Here is a 16,340-nt window from a genome sequence, read left to right as displayed (position 1 = left end):
GTGAACACAGGAACTCAGTATAGCTGTACAGAGAACTGAAGGAAACACCTGGTCTCCACCCGCCCATTCCCCAGCAGGGATCAGATGGGAATTAGGAGGAACTCTCCCCATGGGGAAAGGCTAGCAAAAGGCAAGCAAAACTATAGTCCTCACTCCAGTAGTGAGTCCTACTGGAGTGAGGACTATAGTTGTTCAAAGTGTTGATCGGTGTACTTAAGCCCAGCTGAGGGAGCTGCCTGTAGTCCGCATAGCTGTCATCCCACAGAGAAGGAGCTGACACTATGTCTTGCACCCTGGGGCCTACGTGGCTACTGCACAATGCCATCTGCAAACTGGAACTAATGTTGGAGTGTTGCTTGGAGGTGAGTACCCACAATATCCCTTCATTTCTGAGGCTAAGCTGCTGCCAAACCACCCCTGTCCAATGCCCTGACATCCCCAAGCCTAGCTGTGACCACCTCTTGTACCATTTCCTGTGGGCTCAAGCAGTAGTGGGGCTGCTTCATGCACTCCTCCTAGCCCCCACTCACAGCTACAGCTGAAGCTACGCACTCATTCCTGGAGAAATGGTGTTCTGGCAGAACTGTTCCATCCCTCAGTCATGGCTGCACCCACTCCTAGGGGACTGAGCCAAAGCTGCACACTGCCTCTAAGGAAAATGATGCCCTGAAAAAGCTGTTATAAAAACCTCTCCCAGTCTTTGCTACACCATGCCTCTCTGGACCAGAACTGAAGCAACACAAGACATCCCAGGTAAATGGGGCTTTGACCAACAAAAGCAGTCATACCCCTCTGTGTCTGAGCTGAAAAGGTACACAGTCTCTTTGAAAAACAGTACATTGGCCACCAACTGCAGTCATGTCTTCCCAGTGCCTATGCTGAAGCAGTGTCCTACCTCCTAGAAATAGACCAATTATGAGTAACAAGATGGAATTAGTAATAAAAAGTCTCCCATCAAAGAAAAGCTTAGGACCTGATGGCTTCACAGCTGAATTATACCAAACATTCAAAGAAGATCTAATACCAGTTCTTCTCAAACTCTTCCAGAAAATTGAAGAGGAGGGAATTCTTCAAAACTCATCTATGAGGCTAGCACTACCATGATACAAAAACTAGACAAGAATACAACAACAACAAAAAAACTTATACAACAGAAAAAGAAAACTATAGGCCAATATCCCTGATAAAGAGTGATGCAAAAATCCTCAACAAAATACTAGCAAACAGAAAATCCAACAGCACATTACAACACTCATTACCATGATCAAGTGGAATTTATCCCAGGAATACAAGGATAATTCAACATATGCAAATCAATAAATCAGAGACATTATATCAACAGAATGAGGGACAAAACTTATGTGATTATCTCAATAGATACACAAAATGCAGTTGATAAAATTCAACATCCTTTGTGATAAAAATTCCCAACAAACTGGGTATAAAAGGAACATACCTCAACATAATAAAGGTCATATATCAAACCCATAGCTAACATCATACTGAATGGGGAAAACTGAAAGCTTTTCCTCTAAGAATTGGAACAAGACAAGAATGCCCATTCTCACCACTCTTATTCACCTTACTGAATCCTACTAAGTCCTAGCCAGAGCAATTAGGCAAGAGAAATAAAGGGCATCCAAATTGGCAAGGAAGAAGTCAAATTGTCCCTATTTGCAGATGACACAATCTTATATATAGAAAAACCTACCAAAGAGCTCTATCAAGAAACTCTTAGAACTGATAAACAATTTCAGCCAAACTGCAGGATACAAAATCAACATGCAAAATTCTGTAGCATCTGTATACAGGAACAACAAACAAGACAAACAAGAAAAAAAAATGAATTTAACTAAAGAAGTGAAAGACTTTTAGAGAAAAACTATAAAACACCGATAAAAGAAATTGAAGAGGACACACAAAAAAATTAAGATATCCATGTTCATGCATTAGAAGAATATGTTAAAAACAATCATAGTACCAAAAGTGATCTATAGATTCAGTGTAATCTCTATAAAAATACCAATGACAATCCTCACAAAAATAGAAAAAAAATCCTAAAATTCATGTATAACCACAGAAGAGTCTGAATAGCCAAAGCAATCCTGAGCAAAAGGAACAAAGCTGAAGGCCTCATACAACCTAATTTTCAAATATACTGCAAAGTTATAATAACCAAAATAGTGTGAAACTGGTACTAAAAACAGACACATAGACCAAGGAACAGAATAGAGAACCCAGAAATGAATCCACTTGTCTTTGTCCATTTGTATACTGCTATAAAGGAATATCTGGGGCTGGGTAATTTATGAAGAAAAGAGGTTTATTTGGTTCACAATACTGCAGGCTGTATAAGAAGCATAAGGTCAGCATCTGCTTCTGGTAAGGGTCTTAGGAAGCTTCCACTCATGGCAGAAGGCAAAGGGGAGCAGGCATCACATAGCAAGGGGGAGCAAGAGAGAGAGAGTAGAGGAGGTACCAGGCTTTTTTCAACAACTGGTTCTCATGGGAACTAAGAGTGAGAACTCACACATTACCATGAGGATGTCACAAAGCCAATCATAAGGAATCTGCCTCCATGAACCAAACACCTGCCTTGAGATCCCACTTTCAACATTTGGGTTCAAATTTCAACTTGAGATTTACAGAGGACAAATATCCAAAGCGTATCTCCACTCATTTATAGCCAACTCATGTTTTTACAGAAGTGTCAAGGACATTCACTGGGGAAAGGACAGTCTCTTCAATAAATGGTACTAGAAAAACTAGATATCCATATGTAGACCTTATCTTTCATCATACACAAAAATCCACTCAAAATGGACTAAAGACCTAAATGTAAGACCCAAAACTATAAAACTACTAGAAGAAAATAAAAGGAGAATGCTTCTAGACATTGGACTGGGCAAGTTTTTATGAATAAGACCGTAAAAGCATAGACAACAAAAGCAAAAATAGACAAATAGAATTATATTGAACTAAAAACCTATACAGCAAAGGAAACAATCAACAAAGTGAAGACACAACCAGCAGAAAGATAAAAAATATTTGCAAACTATTCATCCAACAAAAGATTAATATCCTGAATACACAGGGAATTCAAACAACTAAACAGCAAAAATAAATAAGTAGTCATCAGGAAAATGCAAATCAAATGCACAGTATCTTCTCATCCCAGTTAGAATGTCTATTATTAAAAAGTCAAAAAATAACATGGTGAGGATGCAAAGAAAGGGAAACTTATATACTGTTGGTAGGAATGTAAACTAGTACAGCCATTATGAAACACAGTACGGAGTTTTCTCAAAAATGAAATTGGAACTACTATAGGATCTAGCAATTCCCTTGCTGGATATATATCCAAAAGAAAAGAAATCAGTATAGTGAAGAGATATCTGCCCTTACATGTTTATTGCAGCACTATTCACAATAGGCAAGATATGGAATCAACCTAAGTGTCCATCAACAGAAGAAGAGATAAAGAAAATGTGGTACATATATATGATGGAGTACTATCCAACTATCCAGCCATAAAAATGAAATAAATCTTGTCATTCACAGCAACATGGATGAGCTTGGAGGAAATTATGTTAAATAAAATAAACCAGGCACAGAAAGACAAATATCACATGTTCTCACTTCCAAATGGAAGGTAAAAAAAGTTGGTCTCATAGAATTAGAGAGTAGAATAGTGGTTACTAGGGACTGGAAAGGGTGTATAGCCAGAAGTTGGTTAATGGATATAAAATTACAGCTAGATAAGAAAAATATGTTCCTGGATTCTACAGCACTGTTTGGTGATTATAATTAATAACAGTTCAAACAGCTGGAAGAGCAGATTTTGACTGTTCCTAACACAAAGGAATGATAAATGTTTGAGATGATGAATATGCTAATTACACTAACTTGATCATTACGCATTGCATACATGTATCAAAATATCACACTGTTCCCCAAAAATATGCGCAATTACTATGTGTCAATGAAAAAATAACAAATATAATTAAATTTAAACATTTTTTAAAGAAATCTGAAGCTGAAAAACCAATGCTAAGTGGTCTTAAGTCCTAGTAGGTATAAGCAAATATAATCCCTTTCTGTAGGAATTTACCCTTAATCCAAGCCCCACAAGATTACCACAGATTGAGGTAACCCCAAATGAATTCAGTCTAAAATTACAAAACTCACAGGAAAATAAGGTACCAGAAATAAAGTCAACAGACAAAACAAACAGCAGCATTATACCTCTATGAACATTAAGTATTAGAAATAACAAGTACAAAATATAAAATAACTATTAGCTATTAGAAACACAAAATATAAAATATAAAATAACTATGTTTAAAAAATTATAAAGAAACAAAAACAAACCAATAATTATTTCCAGCAAAGAAAAATATAATCATTTAGCTTAAAACCAAACAATAAAACAATATTTCTCAAACAACATTTTAAACAATTGGAGAAAATGGATTATAAATTGGGCATTAGAAGATCATCAAAGTTTGTTAATTTTTATTAGGTATGATAATGGCATTGTGATTATTTAAGATATCAATATTTTTAAAATATGAGTCCTAAAGTATGACATGTTACCTGGAATTTTTTTTTTCAAAATATGTCAGGGGCAGTTCCACGATGGCCGAATAGGAACAGCTTCAGTCTACAGCTCCCAGCATGAGTGACGCAGAAGAAATCACACGGAGTGATTTCTGCATTTCCAACTGACGTACGGGGTTCATCTCACTGGGGCTTGTCAGACAGTGGGGGCAGGACAGTGGGTGCTGCCCACCGAGTGTGAGCCAAAGCAGGGTGAGGCATCGCCTCACCCAGGAAGTGCAAGGGGTCAGGGAATTCCCTTTCCTAGCCAAGGGAAGCGGTGACACACAGCACCCAGAAAATTGGGTCACTCCCACCCTAATACAGTGCTTTTCCAATGGTCTTAGCAAACGGCACACCAGGAGATTATATCCCGTGCCTGGCTCAGATGGTCCCACGCCAACGGAGCCTTGCTCATTGCTAGCACAGCAGTCTGAGATTGAACTGCAAGGCAGCAGCGAGGCTGGGGAAGGGGTGCCCGCCATTGCTGAGGCTTGAGTAGGTAAACAAAGCGGCCTGGAAGCTTGAACTGGGTGGAGCCCACTGCAGCTCAAGGAGGCCTGCCTGCCTCTGTAGACTCCAAATCTGGGGGCAGGGCACAGCGGAACCCTCTGCAGAAACCTCTGCAGACTTAAATGTCCCTGTACAGCTTTGAAGAGAGTAGTGGTTCTCCCAGCACAGAGTTTGAGATCTGAGAACTGACAGATTGCCTCCTCAAGTGGGTCCCTGACCCCCTGAGTAGCCTAACTGGGAGGCACTCCCCAGTAGGGGCAGAATGACACCTAACACAGCCGGGTACCCCTCTGAGACGAAGCTTCCAGAGGAATGATCAGGCAGCAACATTTGCTGTTCAACAATATTCGCTGTTCTGCAGCCTACACTGCTGATACCCAGGCAAACAGGGTCTGGAGTGGACCTCCAGCAAACTCCAACAGACCTGCAGCTGAGGGTCCTGACTGTTAGAAGGAAAACTAACAAACAGAAAGGACATCCACACCAAAACCCCATCTGTATGTCACCATCATCAAAGACCAAAGGGAGATAAAACCACAAAGATGGGGAAAAAACAGAGCAGAAAAGCTGAAAATTCTAAAAATCAGAGCGCCTCTCCCCCTCCAAAGGAATGCAGCTCCCACCCAGCAACAGAACAAAGATGGACAGAGAATGACTTTGACGAGTTGAGAGAAGAAGACTTCAGACAATCAAACTTCTCCGAGCTAAAGGAGGAACCCATTGCAAAGAAGCTAAAAACGTTGCAAAAAGATTAGACAAATGGCTAACTAGAATAACCAGGGTAGAGAAGTCCTTAAATGACCTGATGGAGCTGAAAACCATGGCAAGAGAACTACATGATGAATGCACAAGCTTCAGTAGCCGATTTGATAAAATGGAAGAAAGGGAATCAGTGACTGAAGATCAAATGAATGAAATGAAGCAAGAAGAGAAGTTTAGAGAAAAAAGAGTAAAAAGAAATGAACAAAGCCTCCAAGAAATATGGGACTATGTGAAAAGACCAAATCCATGGCTGATTGGTTTACCTGAAAGTGACGGGGAGAATGGAACCAAGTTGGAAAACACGCTTCAGGATATTATCCAGGAGAACTTCCCCAATCTAGCAAGGCAGGCCAACATTCAAATTCAGGAAATACAGAGAATGCCACAAAGATGTTCCTCGAGAAGAGCAACTCCAAGACACATAACTGTCAGATTCACCAAAGTTGAAATGAAGGAAAAAATGTTAAGGGCAGCCAGAGAGAAAGGTCGGGGTACCCACAAAAGGAAGCCCATCAGACTAATAGCTGATCTCTCGGCAGAAATTCTACAAGCCAGAAGAGAGTGGGGGCCAATATTCAACTTTCTTAAAGAAAAGAATTTTCAACCCAGAATTTCATATCCAGCCAAACTAAGCTTCATAAGTGAAGGAGAAATAAAATCCGTTACAGACAAGCAAATGCTAAGAGATTTTGTCACCACCAGGCCTGCCCTAAAAGAGCTCCTGAAGGAAGCACTAAACATGGAAAGGAAAAACCGCTACCAGCCACTGCAAAAACATGCCAAATTGTAAACACCGTCCAGGCTACGAAGAAACTGCATCAACTAACGAGCAAAATAACCAGCTAACATCATAATGACAGGATCAAATTCACACATAACAATATTAACCTTAATGTAAATGGGCTAAATGCTCCAATTAAAAGACACATACTGGCAAATTGGATAAAGAGTCAACACCCATCAGTGTGCTCTATTCAGGAGAGCCATCTGACGTGCAGAGACACACATAGGCTCAAAATAAAGGGATGGAGGAAGATCTACCAAGCAAACAGAAAACAATAAAAGGCAGGGTTTGCAATCCTAGTCTCCGTTAAAACAGACTTTAAACCAACAAAGATCAAAAGAGACAAAGAAGGCCACTACATAATGGTAAATGGATCAATTCAACAAGAAGAGCTAACTATCCTAAATATATATGCACCCAATACAGGAACACCGAGATTCATAAAGCAAGTCCTTACAGACCTACAAAGAGACTTAGACTCCCACACAATAATAATGGGAGATTTTAACACCCCACTGTCAACATTAGACAGATCAACGAAAGAGAAAGTTAACAAGGATAGCCAGGAATTGAACTCAGCTCTGCACCAAGCGAACCAAATACACATCTACAGAACTCTCCATCCCAAATCAACAGAATATATATTTTTCTCAGCACCACCCCGCACTTATTCCAAAATTGACCACATAGTTGGAAGTAAAGCACTCCTCAGCAAATGTAAAAGAACAGAAATTATAACAAACTGTCTCAGACTACAGTGCAATCAAATTAGAATTCAGCATTAAGAAACTCATTCAAAACCGCTCAACTACATGGAAACTGAACAACCTGCTCCTGAATGACTACTGGGTACATAACAAAATGAAGGCAGAAATAAAGATGTTCTTTGAAACCAATGAGAACAAAGACACAACATAACAGAATCTCTGGGACACATTTAAAGCAGTGTGTAGAGGGAAATTTATACCACTAAATGCCCACAAGAGAAAGCAGGAAAGATCTAAAATTGACATCCTAACATCACAATTAAAAGAACTAGAGAAGCAAGAGCAAACACATTCAAAAGCTAGCAGAAGGCAAGAAATAACTGAGATCAGAGCAGAACTGTAGGAGATAGAGACACAAAAAACCCTTCAAAAAATCAATGAATCCAGACGCTGGTTTTTTGAAAAGATCAACAAAATTGATAGACTGCTGGCAAGATTAATAAAGAAGAAAAGAGAGAAGAATCAACTAGATGCAATAAAAAATGATAAAGGGGATATCACCACCGATCCCAAGAAATACAAATTACCATCAGAGAATACTATAAACACCTCTACGCAAATAAACTAGAAAATCTAGAAGAAATGGACAAATTACTGGACACATACACCCTCCCAAGATTAAACCAGGAAGATGTTGAATCCCTGAATAGACCAATAACAGGCTCTGAAATTGAGGCAATAATTAATAGCCTACCAACCAAAAAAAGTCCAGGACCAGATGGATTCACAGCCGAATTCTACCAGAGGTACAAGGAGGAGCTGGTACCATTCCTTCTGAAACTATTCCAATCTATAGCAAAAGAGGGAATCCTCCCTAACTCATTTTATGAGGCCAGCATCATCCTGATACCAAAGCCTGGCAGAGACACGACAAAAAAAGAATTTTAGACCAATATCCCTGATGAACATTGATGCAAAAATCCTCAATAAAATACTGGCAAACCGAATCCAGCAGCACATCAAAAAGCTTATCCGCCATGATCAAGTAGGCTTAATCCCTGGGATGCAAGGCTGGTTCAACATATGCAAATCAATAAACGTAATCCAGCATATAAACAGAACCAAAGACAAAAACCACATGATTATCTCAATAGATGCAGAAAAGGCCTTTGGCAAAATTCAACAGCCCTTCATGCTAAAAACTCTCAATAAATTAGGTATTGATGGGATGTTTCTCAAAATAATAAGAGCTATTTATGACAAACCCACAGCCAATATCATACTGAATGGGCAAAAACTGGAAGCATTCCCTTTGAAAACTGGCACAAGACAGGGATGCCCTCTCTCATCACTCCTATTCAACATAGTGTTGGAAGTTCTGGCCAGGGCAATCAGGCAGGAGAAAGAAATTGTCCCTGTTTGCAGATGACATGATTGTATATTTAGAAAACCCCATCGTCTCTGCCCAAAATCTCTTTAAGCTGATAAGCAACTTCAGCAAAGTCACAGGATACAAAATCAATGTGCAAAAATCACAAGCATTCTTATACACCAATAACAGACAAACAGAGAGCCAAATCATGAGTGAACTCCCATTCACAATTGTTTCAAAGAGAATAAAATACCTAGGAATCCAACTTACAAGGAATGTGAAGGACCTCTTCAAGGAGAACTACAAACTCCTGCTCAATGAAATAAAAGAGGACACAAACAAATGGAAGAACATTCCATGCTCATGGATAGGAAGAATGAATATTGTGAAAATGGCCATACTGCCCAAGGTAATTTATAGATTCAATGTCATCCTCATCAAGCTACCAATGACTTTCTTCAGAAAATTGGAAAAAACTACTTTAAAGTTCATATGGAACCAAAAAAGAGCCCGCATTGCCAAGTCAATCCTAAGCCAAAAGAACAAAGCTGGAGACATCACACTACCTGATTTCAAACTATACTACAAGGCTACAGTAACCAAAACAGCATGGTACTGGTACCAAAACAGAGATATAGACCAATGGAACAGAACAGAGCCCTCAGAAATAATACCGCACATCTACAACCATCTGATCTTTGACAAACCTGACAAAAACAAGAAATTCCCTATTTAATAAATGATGCTGGGAAAACTGGCAAGCCATATGTAGAAAGCTGAAACTGGATCCCTTCCTTACACCTTATACAAAAATTATTCAAGATGGATTAAAGACTTAAATCTTAGACCTAAAACCATAAAAACCCTAGAAGAAAACCTAGGCAATACCATTCAGGACATAGGCATGGGCAAGGACTTCATGTCTAAAACACCAAAAGCAATGGCAACAAAAGCCAAAATTGACAAAAGGGATCTAATTAAACTAAAGATCTTCTGCACAGCAAAAGAAACTACCATCAGAGTGAACAGGCAACCTACAGAATGGGAGAAAATTTTTGCAATCTACTCACCTGACAAAGGGCTAATATCCAGAATCTACAATGAACTCAAACAAATTTACAAGAAAAAAACAAACAAGCCCATCAAAAAGTGGGCGAAGGATATGAACAGACACTTCTCAAAAGAAGACATTTATGCAGCCAATGACACATGAAAAAATGCTCATCATCACTGGCCATCAGAGAAATGCAAATCAAAACCACAATGAGATGCCATCTCACACCAGTTAGAATGGCGATCATTAAAAAGTCAAGAAACAACAGGTGCTGGATACAATGTGGAGAAATAGGAACACTTTTACACTGTTGGTGGGACTGTAAACTAGTTTAACCATTGTGGAAGACAGTGTGGTGATTCCTCAAGGAGCTAGAACTAGAAATACCATTTGACCCAGCCATCCCATTACTGGGTATATACCCAAAGGATTATAAATCATGCTGCTATAAAGACACAAGCACATGTATGTTCATTGCGGCACTATTCACAATAGCAAAGACTTGGAACCAACCCAAATGTCCATCAATGATAGACTGGATTAAGAATATGTGGCACATATACACCATAGAATACTACGCAGCCATAAAAAATGATAAGTTCATGTCCTTTGTGGGGACATGGATGAAGCTGGAAACCATCATCCTCAGTAAAGTATCGCAAGGAGAAAAAGCAAACACCGCATGTTCTCACTCATAGGTGAGAAGTGAACAATGAGAACACTTGGACACATTAAGGGGAACATCACACACCGGGGCCTGTTGTGGGGTAGGGGGAGTGGGGAGGGATAGCATTAGGAGATATACCTAATGTAAATGATGAGTTAATGGGTGCAGCACACCAACATGCCACATGTATACATATGTAACAAACCTGCACGTTGTGCTCATGTACCTTAGAACTTAAAGTATAATTAAAACAAAACAAAAATCAAAATACGTCAGCAAAGAAAAAACAGTAACAAATAAAACAAATGTAGAAAAATGTGAGAAATATTAAATCTAAGTGGTGTGTGTATATATAATTTTCATAAGAAAAATAAAATGAAAACTCAACTGATAGTGTAATCAGAATGTTAGATAAAGCCAAAGGGAGATTTAGAGAATTAGAAGACATATCTGAAGACAGTATCCAAAGTATGAACAAAACTTAAAGAAAAAAGAAAACTCACCTTCCTTTGGGCTGACTGCTGCAGGGAGAACATTCCAATCAAGAGTCCAAGTAGGGCAAGGGTGGGGAGAAAACATCACTTCAATGCCCTCTTCCTAGAAAAGGAAATAGCCTCTTTCTAAATTAAGGAATTAATATAGTCTTATTATATTATTGAAGGCTAAAAAATTATATTTCTATATTGGTAAGGAGGAGGATAAATAGTAATAATCATCAGCTATTCCCCAAAATACATATTTTTATTAAATAAAAATACCATGTGTTGAGTATTTTGACATCACAATTACTTTCCTATTTTTTAATATTGTGATAATAAAAAGTAATGCTATTTTAAAATTATTACTAGAAAATCCATAGAAGTAATAAGCTACCTAGAAATATATTGGATATCAAAGAGAAAGTTCAGCTGAGGATGAAAATGTTATCAAAAACAATCCACATAGAAATAATAAAAAAAGAACTCTGCATATGTCCATCAAAGTCTCCCTTTACATATATGAAAATCGCCACAGCCTAAAAGCTACCACTTTAACACATACCCCAAAATACCACTCATACTAGTCTTTTATAAGTGCCTTTAATGTCACTAGAGAAAAATTCCTCTGGTGTAACCAAATGGTTCCCAATATTTTCAAGAATTAGGACCACTTTTCAATATATTAAAACATTTTCAGGATCCTTCTCCATCTTAGAAGCTGTACATTTGTTTATTTGATCTACGTACAGTGGCATGGCATACACATGGATTCACAGACCCCTTCCAATCACATTCCAGGTACACAGTCTATATCTATATCTATATATCTATATCTATATCTATATCTATATATCTATATATCTATATCTATATCTATATCTAGATATCTCCATGGCTCTGTTATTTTTACCTTTAGGAATAACCTATTCAAATAAAAATCTGTGAGACTCTAGCATCGAATGCTTTGTATCAGTTTATGAGATTACTTTCCATTATAAAAACTAGCTGAATTTGTGTCCCGAAGGAAATAGTACAAATAATCTTTCATTAGGGCTAGAGATATGGCTATTGATCTACAAGCCCAGAGCACTGATTTGCCTCCAGAAAGACAAACACATCTCTCTGACATCATCTACCTCTCTTCTATCTTCTTCAGTCTAGCCACACTGACCTTCTTGCTATTTTTCATTTCACTAAACTCATTCTTACTTTAGGGTCTTTTTAAAAAACACAACTATATTGAGATAAAATATATATATTAATACCATATAATTTATCCTTTTAAAGTATCCAATTCAGTGGTTTTTATAATATTCACAATTGTTCAATCATTGCCACTATCTATTTTAAGATATTTTCATCATTTCCAAAAGTAGTTGCATATTCACTCAAGAGGTGAACCAGAGGTCCCTTGGCAGTGTAGTAATATAATCAAGACACATCAAAATCTAGACATGCCTCAATAACTTCTAAAATCAACTATATAATCATGTTTCATTACTTAATCAATAGGTCACAGAGCTTAGCTGAAGAGTTAAGGGATTGGTATCCTTACCAAAGTCTTCCTGTCCATTTCTAAATCAGTAAACTCTGTTAGCTACCGAACTCAAATACTTCCTAACCCAAATAGGGAAATATAATGAATATTTTTCCAGTGTAACTCGATGGATAACTTACTTCATGAATTCTCTATTCAAATAAATCCTCACATCACCTATTAAAAGCAAAATATTTTTGCAGATCATTTCAAATGTTAGGGAAAGGAAAGCCCATTGTTGAAAACTTTACAATTAGTACTACTGAAAACAAACTATGCCCCAAGGAGAAAAAAAATAAAGCATATGCATTCTTTTTTTTTTTTTTTTTGAAACAGGGTTTCACTCTGTCGCCCAGGCTTTTATGTAACAAAAACATTAAAATCAAAGATTAAAGTAAAAATAAAATTCAAAGAATTCCAAAATTACAAATTTAAACAAAACCTTGGAACATAAATTGAGATATTAATCTTTATATTTCTTTTTTTTTTTTTTTTTTTCCCGAGACAGAGTCTCACTTTTTTGCCCAGGCTGGAGTACAGCGGTACAATTTCGGCCCACTGAAACCTCCGCCCTCCGAAGTTCAAGCTATTCTGGTGCCTCAGCCTCCTGAATAGCTGGGACCACAGGCACGTGCCACCACACCCAGCTAATTTTTGTAATTTTAGTAGAGATGGGGTTTTGCCATGTTGCCCAGACTGGTCTCGAACTCCTGACCTCAAGTGATCTGCCTGCCTCAGTCTCTCAAAGTGCTGGGATCACAGGTGTAAGCTACTACACCCAGCCTCATCTTTATATTTCTTTAACTTGCAATCATTATCCAAACTAAAAAAGGCTGAGACCAAAACTTTACAACAGAAAAATATTATGTTAAAATATTATACTTGACCAGGTATGATGCTACCTTGGTCAATATCCTGAATATACAAAAAAAAAAAAAGTTTTGAGAAAAGTGCATTTTAAAAGTATATATTGTGACTTACTTGGTTCCAAAAATACATAATACTAAAAGTTTTCAATTTAGTATACTTCACATAAATGAAAAGAGTAGCAGAAATATTAACTGGTAAAGAGTGAAGAAAGCTACAAATAAAATTTATAACAAAAATAATGTCAACAAATGATTACAAGTTGGAGTAGAATGCTCAGCAATATTATCACATAGAATTTTTCAAAGAAAATGTTAATAATTAAGTACCATTAACTTGGCCATGGTTGGTCTTGGTCCTCCTATAAATAAAGGATCGCTTTGCTCTTCTACACCTGGGACTTCACATAAGTTTGGATGCTGTTCAGTTGAGGTTGTCAACAATTTTGGTAAATGGAGAAATTGGATCCCACACTTAGAAGCTGCTGTTTTTACTCCTGGCACTTCCTGAATCCTCTGGTACCAAGAGGTTAGCAATGGAAATTCTACCAGCTTCTCAGAAAATTTCCTGCTGATAATTACCTAGGTAGGAAAATAATAAAACACATTATTATATTTTGTTTGTTTATAATAGCTGTGTTGAGGTAACTTTACAAACCACAACATTCACACATTTAAGTGTATAGTTCAAACAATGAGTTGTAGTAAATGTATCCAGTTATGCAACCATCTAGTTTTAGAACACTTACATCACCCCCGAAATTTCCCTTGTAACCATTTACACTCAATCTCTTCTACCACAGTCAGTTGCAGACAACCACTGATCGGCTTTCTGTGTTTATAATTTTGCCTTTTCTAGAATTTCATACAAATGGAATCATAAAATGTGGTTTTCTTCTATCACTTAGTATTATGCTTTTGAAGTTAATCCATATAGTTACATTGACCAATCGTTTGTTTCTTTTTATTATGACTAGTAGTCATTGTGTGGATATACTATATTTTGCTTACTCATTCACTGGTTGATAGATACTTGCATGTTTCCAGTTGTTGGTTATTATAAATAATGTTGCTATACATTATAATGTAGCAGTGTTTATGTGGAACTGTGTTTCATTTCTTTGGAAATCCAAGAGTCAAATTGCTAGGTTTTATGGTAACTGTATATTTAACTTTTAAAGAAATTAAAATCTTCTCCATGGTTGCCCTTCCATTTTACAATTCCCACTAGCAATCCATGGAGGTTCCAGTATCTCCTCACAACTTGTCAAACCTTGGTATTATCAGTCTGTTTGATTTTAGTCATCCTTGTGGGTATATAGTAGTGTCTCATTGTAATTTTAATTTGCATTTCCCTATGATTAATGATGTTGAGCAACTTTTCATGTGATTATTTGCCATTTGTGTATCTTCTTTAGTGATGTGTCTTATATGTTTTTATGATTCATTTCATAGCATAAAAATTGGAGCAACTCAGCAACGAGAAAATGAACAACACAATTAAAATGAGCAAAAGATCTGAGTAGACAACCAAAAAAGATACACAGATGGCAACTACGTATATAAAAAAAAATGCTCATCATCATATATCATTAGAGAATTACAAGTTAAACCAAGGAAATGCCACCTATCAGAATGGCAAAAATCCAAAACACTGACAACTCCAAATGATGGTGCGCATGTGGAACAACAGGAACTCTCATTCATTGCTGGTGGGAATGAAAAATAGTACAGCCACTTTGAAAGACAGTTTAGTAGTTCCTTACAAAGGTAAATATACTCTTACCATACAATCCAGTAATTGTGCTTCAAATGAGTTGAAAATTTATGTCCACACAAAAACCTGAACACAGATAGATGTTAATAGCATCTTTATTCATAATTGCCAAAACTTGGAATTAACCAAGATGCCCTTCAGTAGATGAATGGATAAACTGTGGTACATCTATACAATGGAAAACAACCATCAATAGAAAAAGAAGAATATAATAATTCCAAAAAGAATCAATATAAATAACAATGGCATTTGCAAATGTCTATAAATAGTACAACTGAAAATCATTTTGGAAAACTTTACATCTTATATTCAATTGTCTACATCTTTCATTGGTAGTATGTTTTTACCCCTCTCTAAGAACTCCTCTGTAATCAACTGCATTCCAATCTGGAAACCCTTTCATCTATAATTCATGGCCATGAACACATTCCTCTGTTCCTGACCCTCTATATACTTGATAAGTTCTTAACACACTGCATATAGAGAGTTAATTGGACAACATTATATCAAAAACCTAAAATCCTTAATATATACTTATGCAAATTAGTTTAACTGTTTAATGGGGAAAGAATTAAAATAAGTATTAAATTCCTCAACACAAATAATGTAACACGTTTAAATTATCACAATTTAATATCTGTAGTCTGCAATCATTGATGTATTTTGAGGGGTCTCATAGAAATTTTGTAGCTCACTGCAGAAGTGTAAAAATGGAGAGCTTGTACTATTAATAGTGATCTAAAGTTCCATTTTTTGGTGTTTGTGAAACTATCTTCTCTGTATGTGTGAACTATTAGGCAGAATCTAAATGATATTCCTTACCAATAATGTAAGAAGCATCTTTCAGAACCATATTTTTAAAAATTACACAATGAGGTAAGGAGAACATTTTACTAAAGAAAATAGTAAAAAGATAAAAGAGAAAATTGTAAATATTTAAAACTAAAAAAGATAACTAGCACTATTTAGAATTTTTTTTTTATAAAGCAGCACTTAAAGTAAGACTTTTATTTTTTCAAATTAGAAAAATTTTAAATTGTTCTTCCTGATACAAACTCATGTATTTTTGTTTTCTCTTGGTCAGATGCTTTCTCCCTAGCACTACCACCAAATTCTATTTTCTTGAAAATTTAGAGTGTTCTTGCTTCTTTGAGGCAACAAATGTTTCCGTAGAAACCATTATGATGTCTCAAACACATTATGACTTATGATTATGAACAGAT

At 36.7% G+C, this 16,340-nt stretch overlaps 1 protein-coding gene across 10 annotated transcripts in view; it reads right to left on the bottom strand.

Moving 5' to 3' along the window:
• GSTCD (glutathione S-transferase C-terminal domain containing) overlaps positions 1–16,340 on the bottom strand; it is a 149,498-nt gene that overhangs the window by 108,919 nt on the left and 24,239 nt on the right. For all 10 annotated transcript variants that reach the window (XM_055111689.2, XM_055111681.2, XM_055111683.2 and 7 more), the window contains 2 exons: positions 13,671–13,922; positions 10,962–11,055 (listed from right to left, as the gene is read on the bottom strand). In XM_055111689.2, coding sequence (XP_054967664.1) covers positions 10,962–11,055; positions 13,671–13,922 — 346 coding nt within the window. The remainder of the gene's footprint in view (positions 1–10,961; positions 11,056–13,670; positions 13,923–16,340) is intronic.

This window comes from Pan paniscus, chromosome 3 (genome assembly GCF_029289425.2).
Source record: "Pan paniscus chromosome 3, NHGRI_mPanPan1-v2.0_pri, whole genome shotgun sequence".
NCBI lineage: Eukaryota > Metazoa > Chordata > Mammalia > Primates > Hominidae > Pan > Pan paniscus.
Note: the sequence above shows the minus strand (reverse complement) of the source record. Positions and strands in the feature narration are given on the sequence as shown.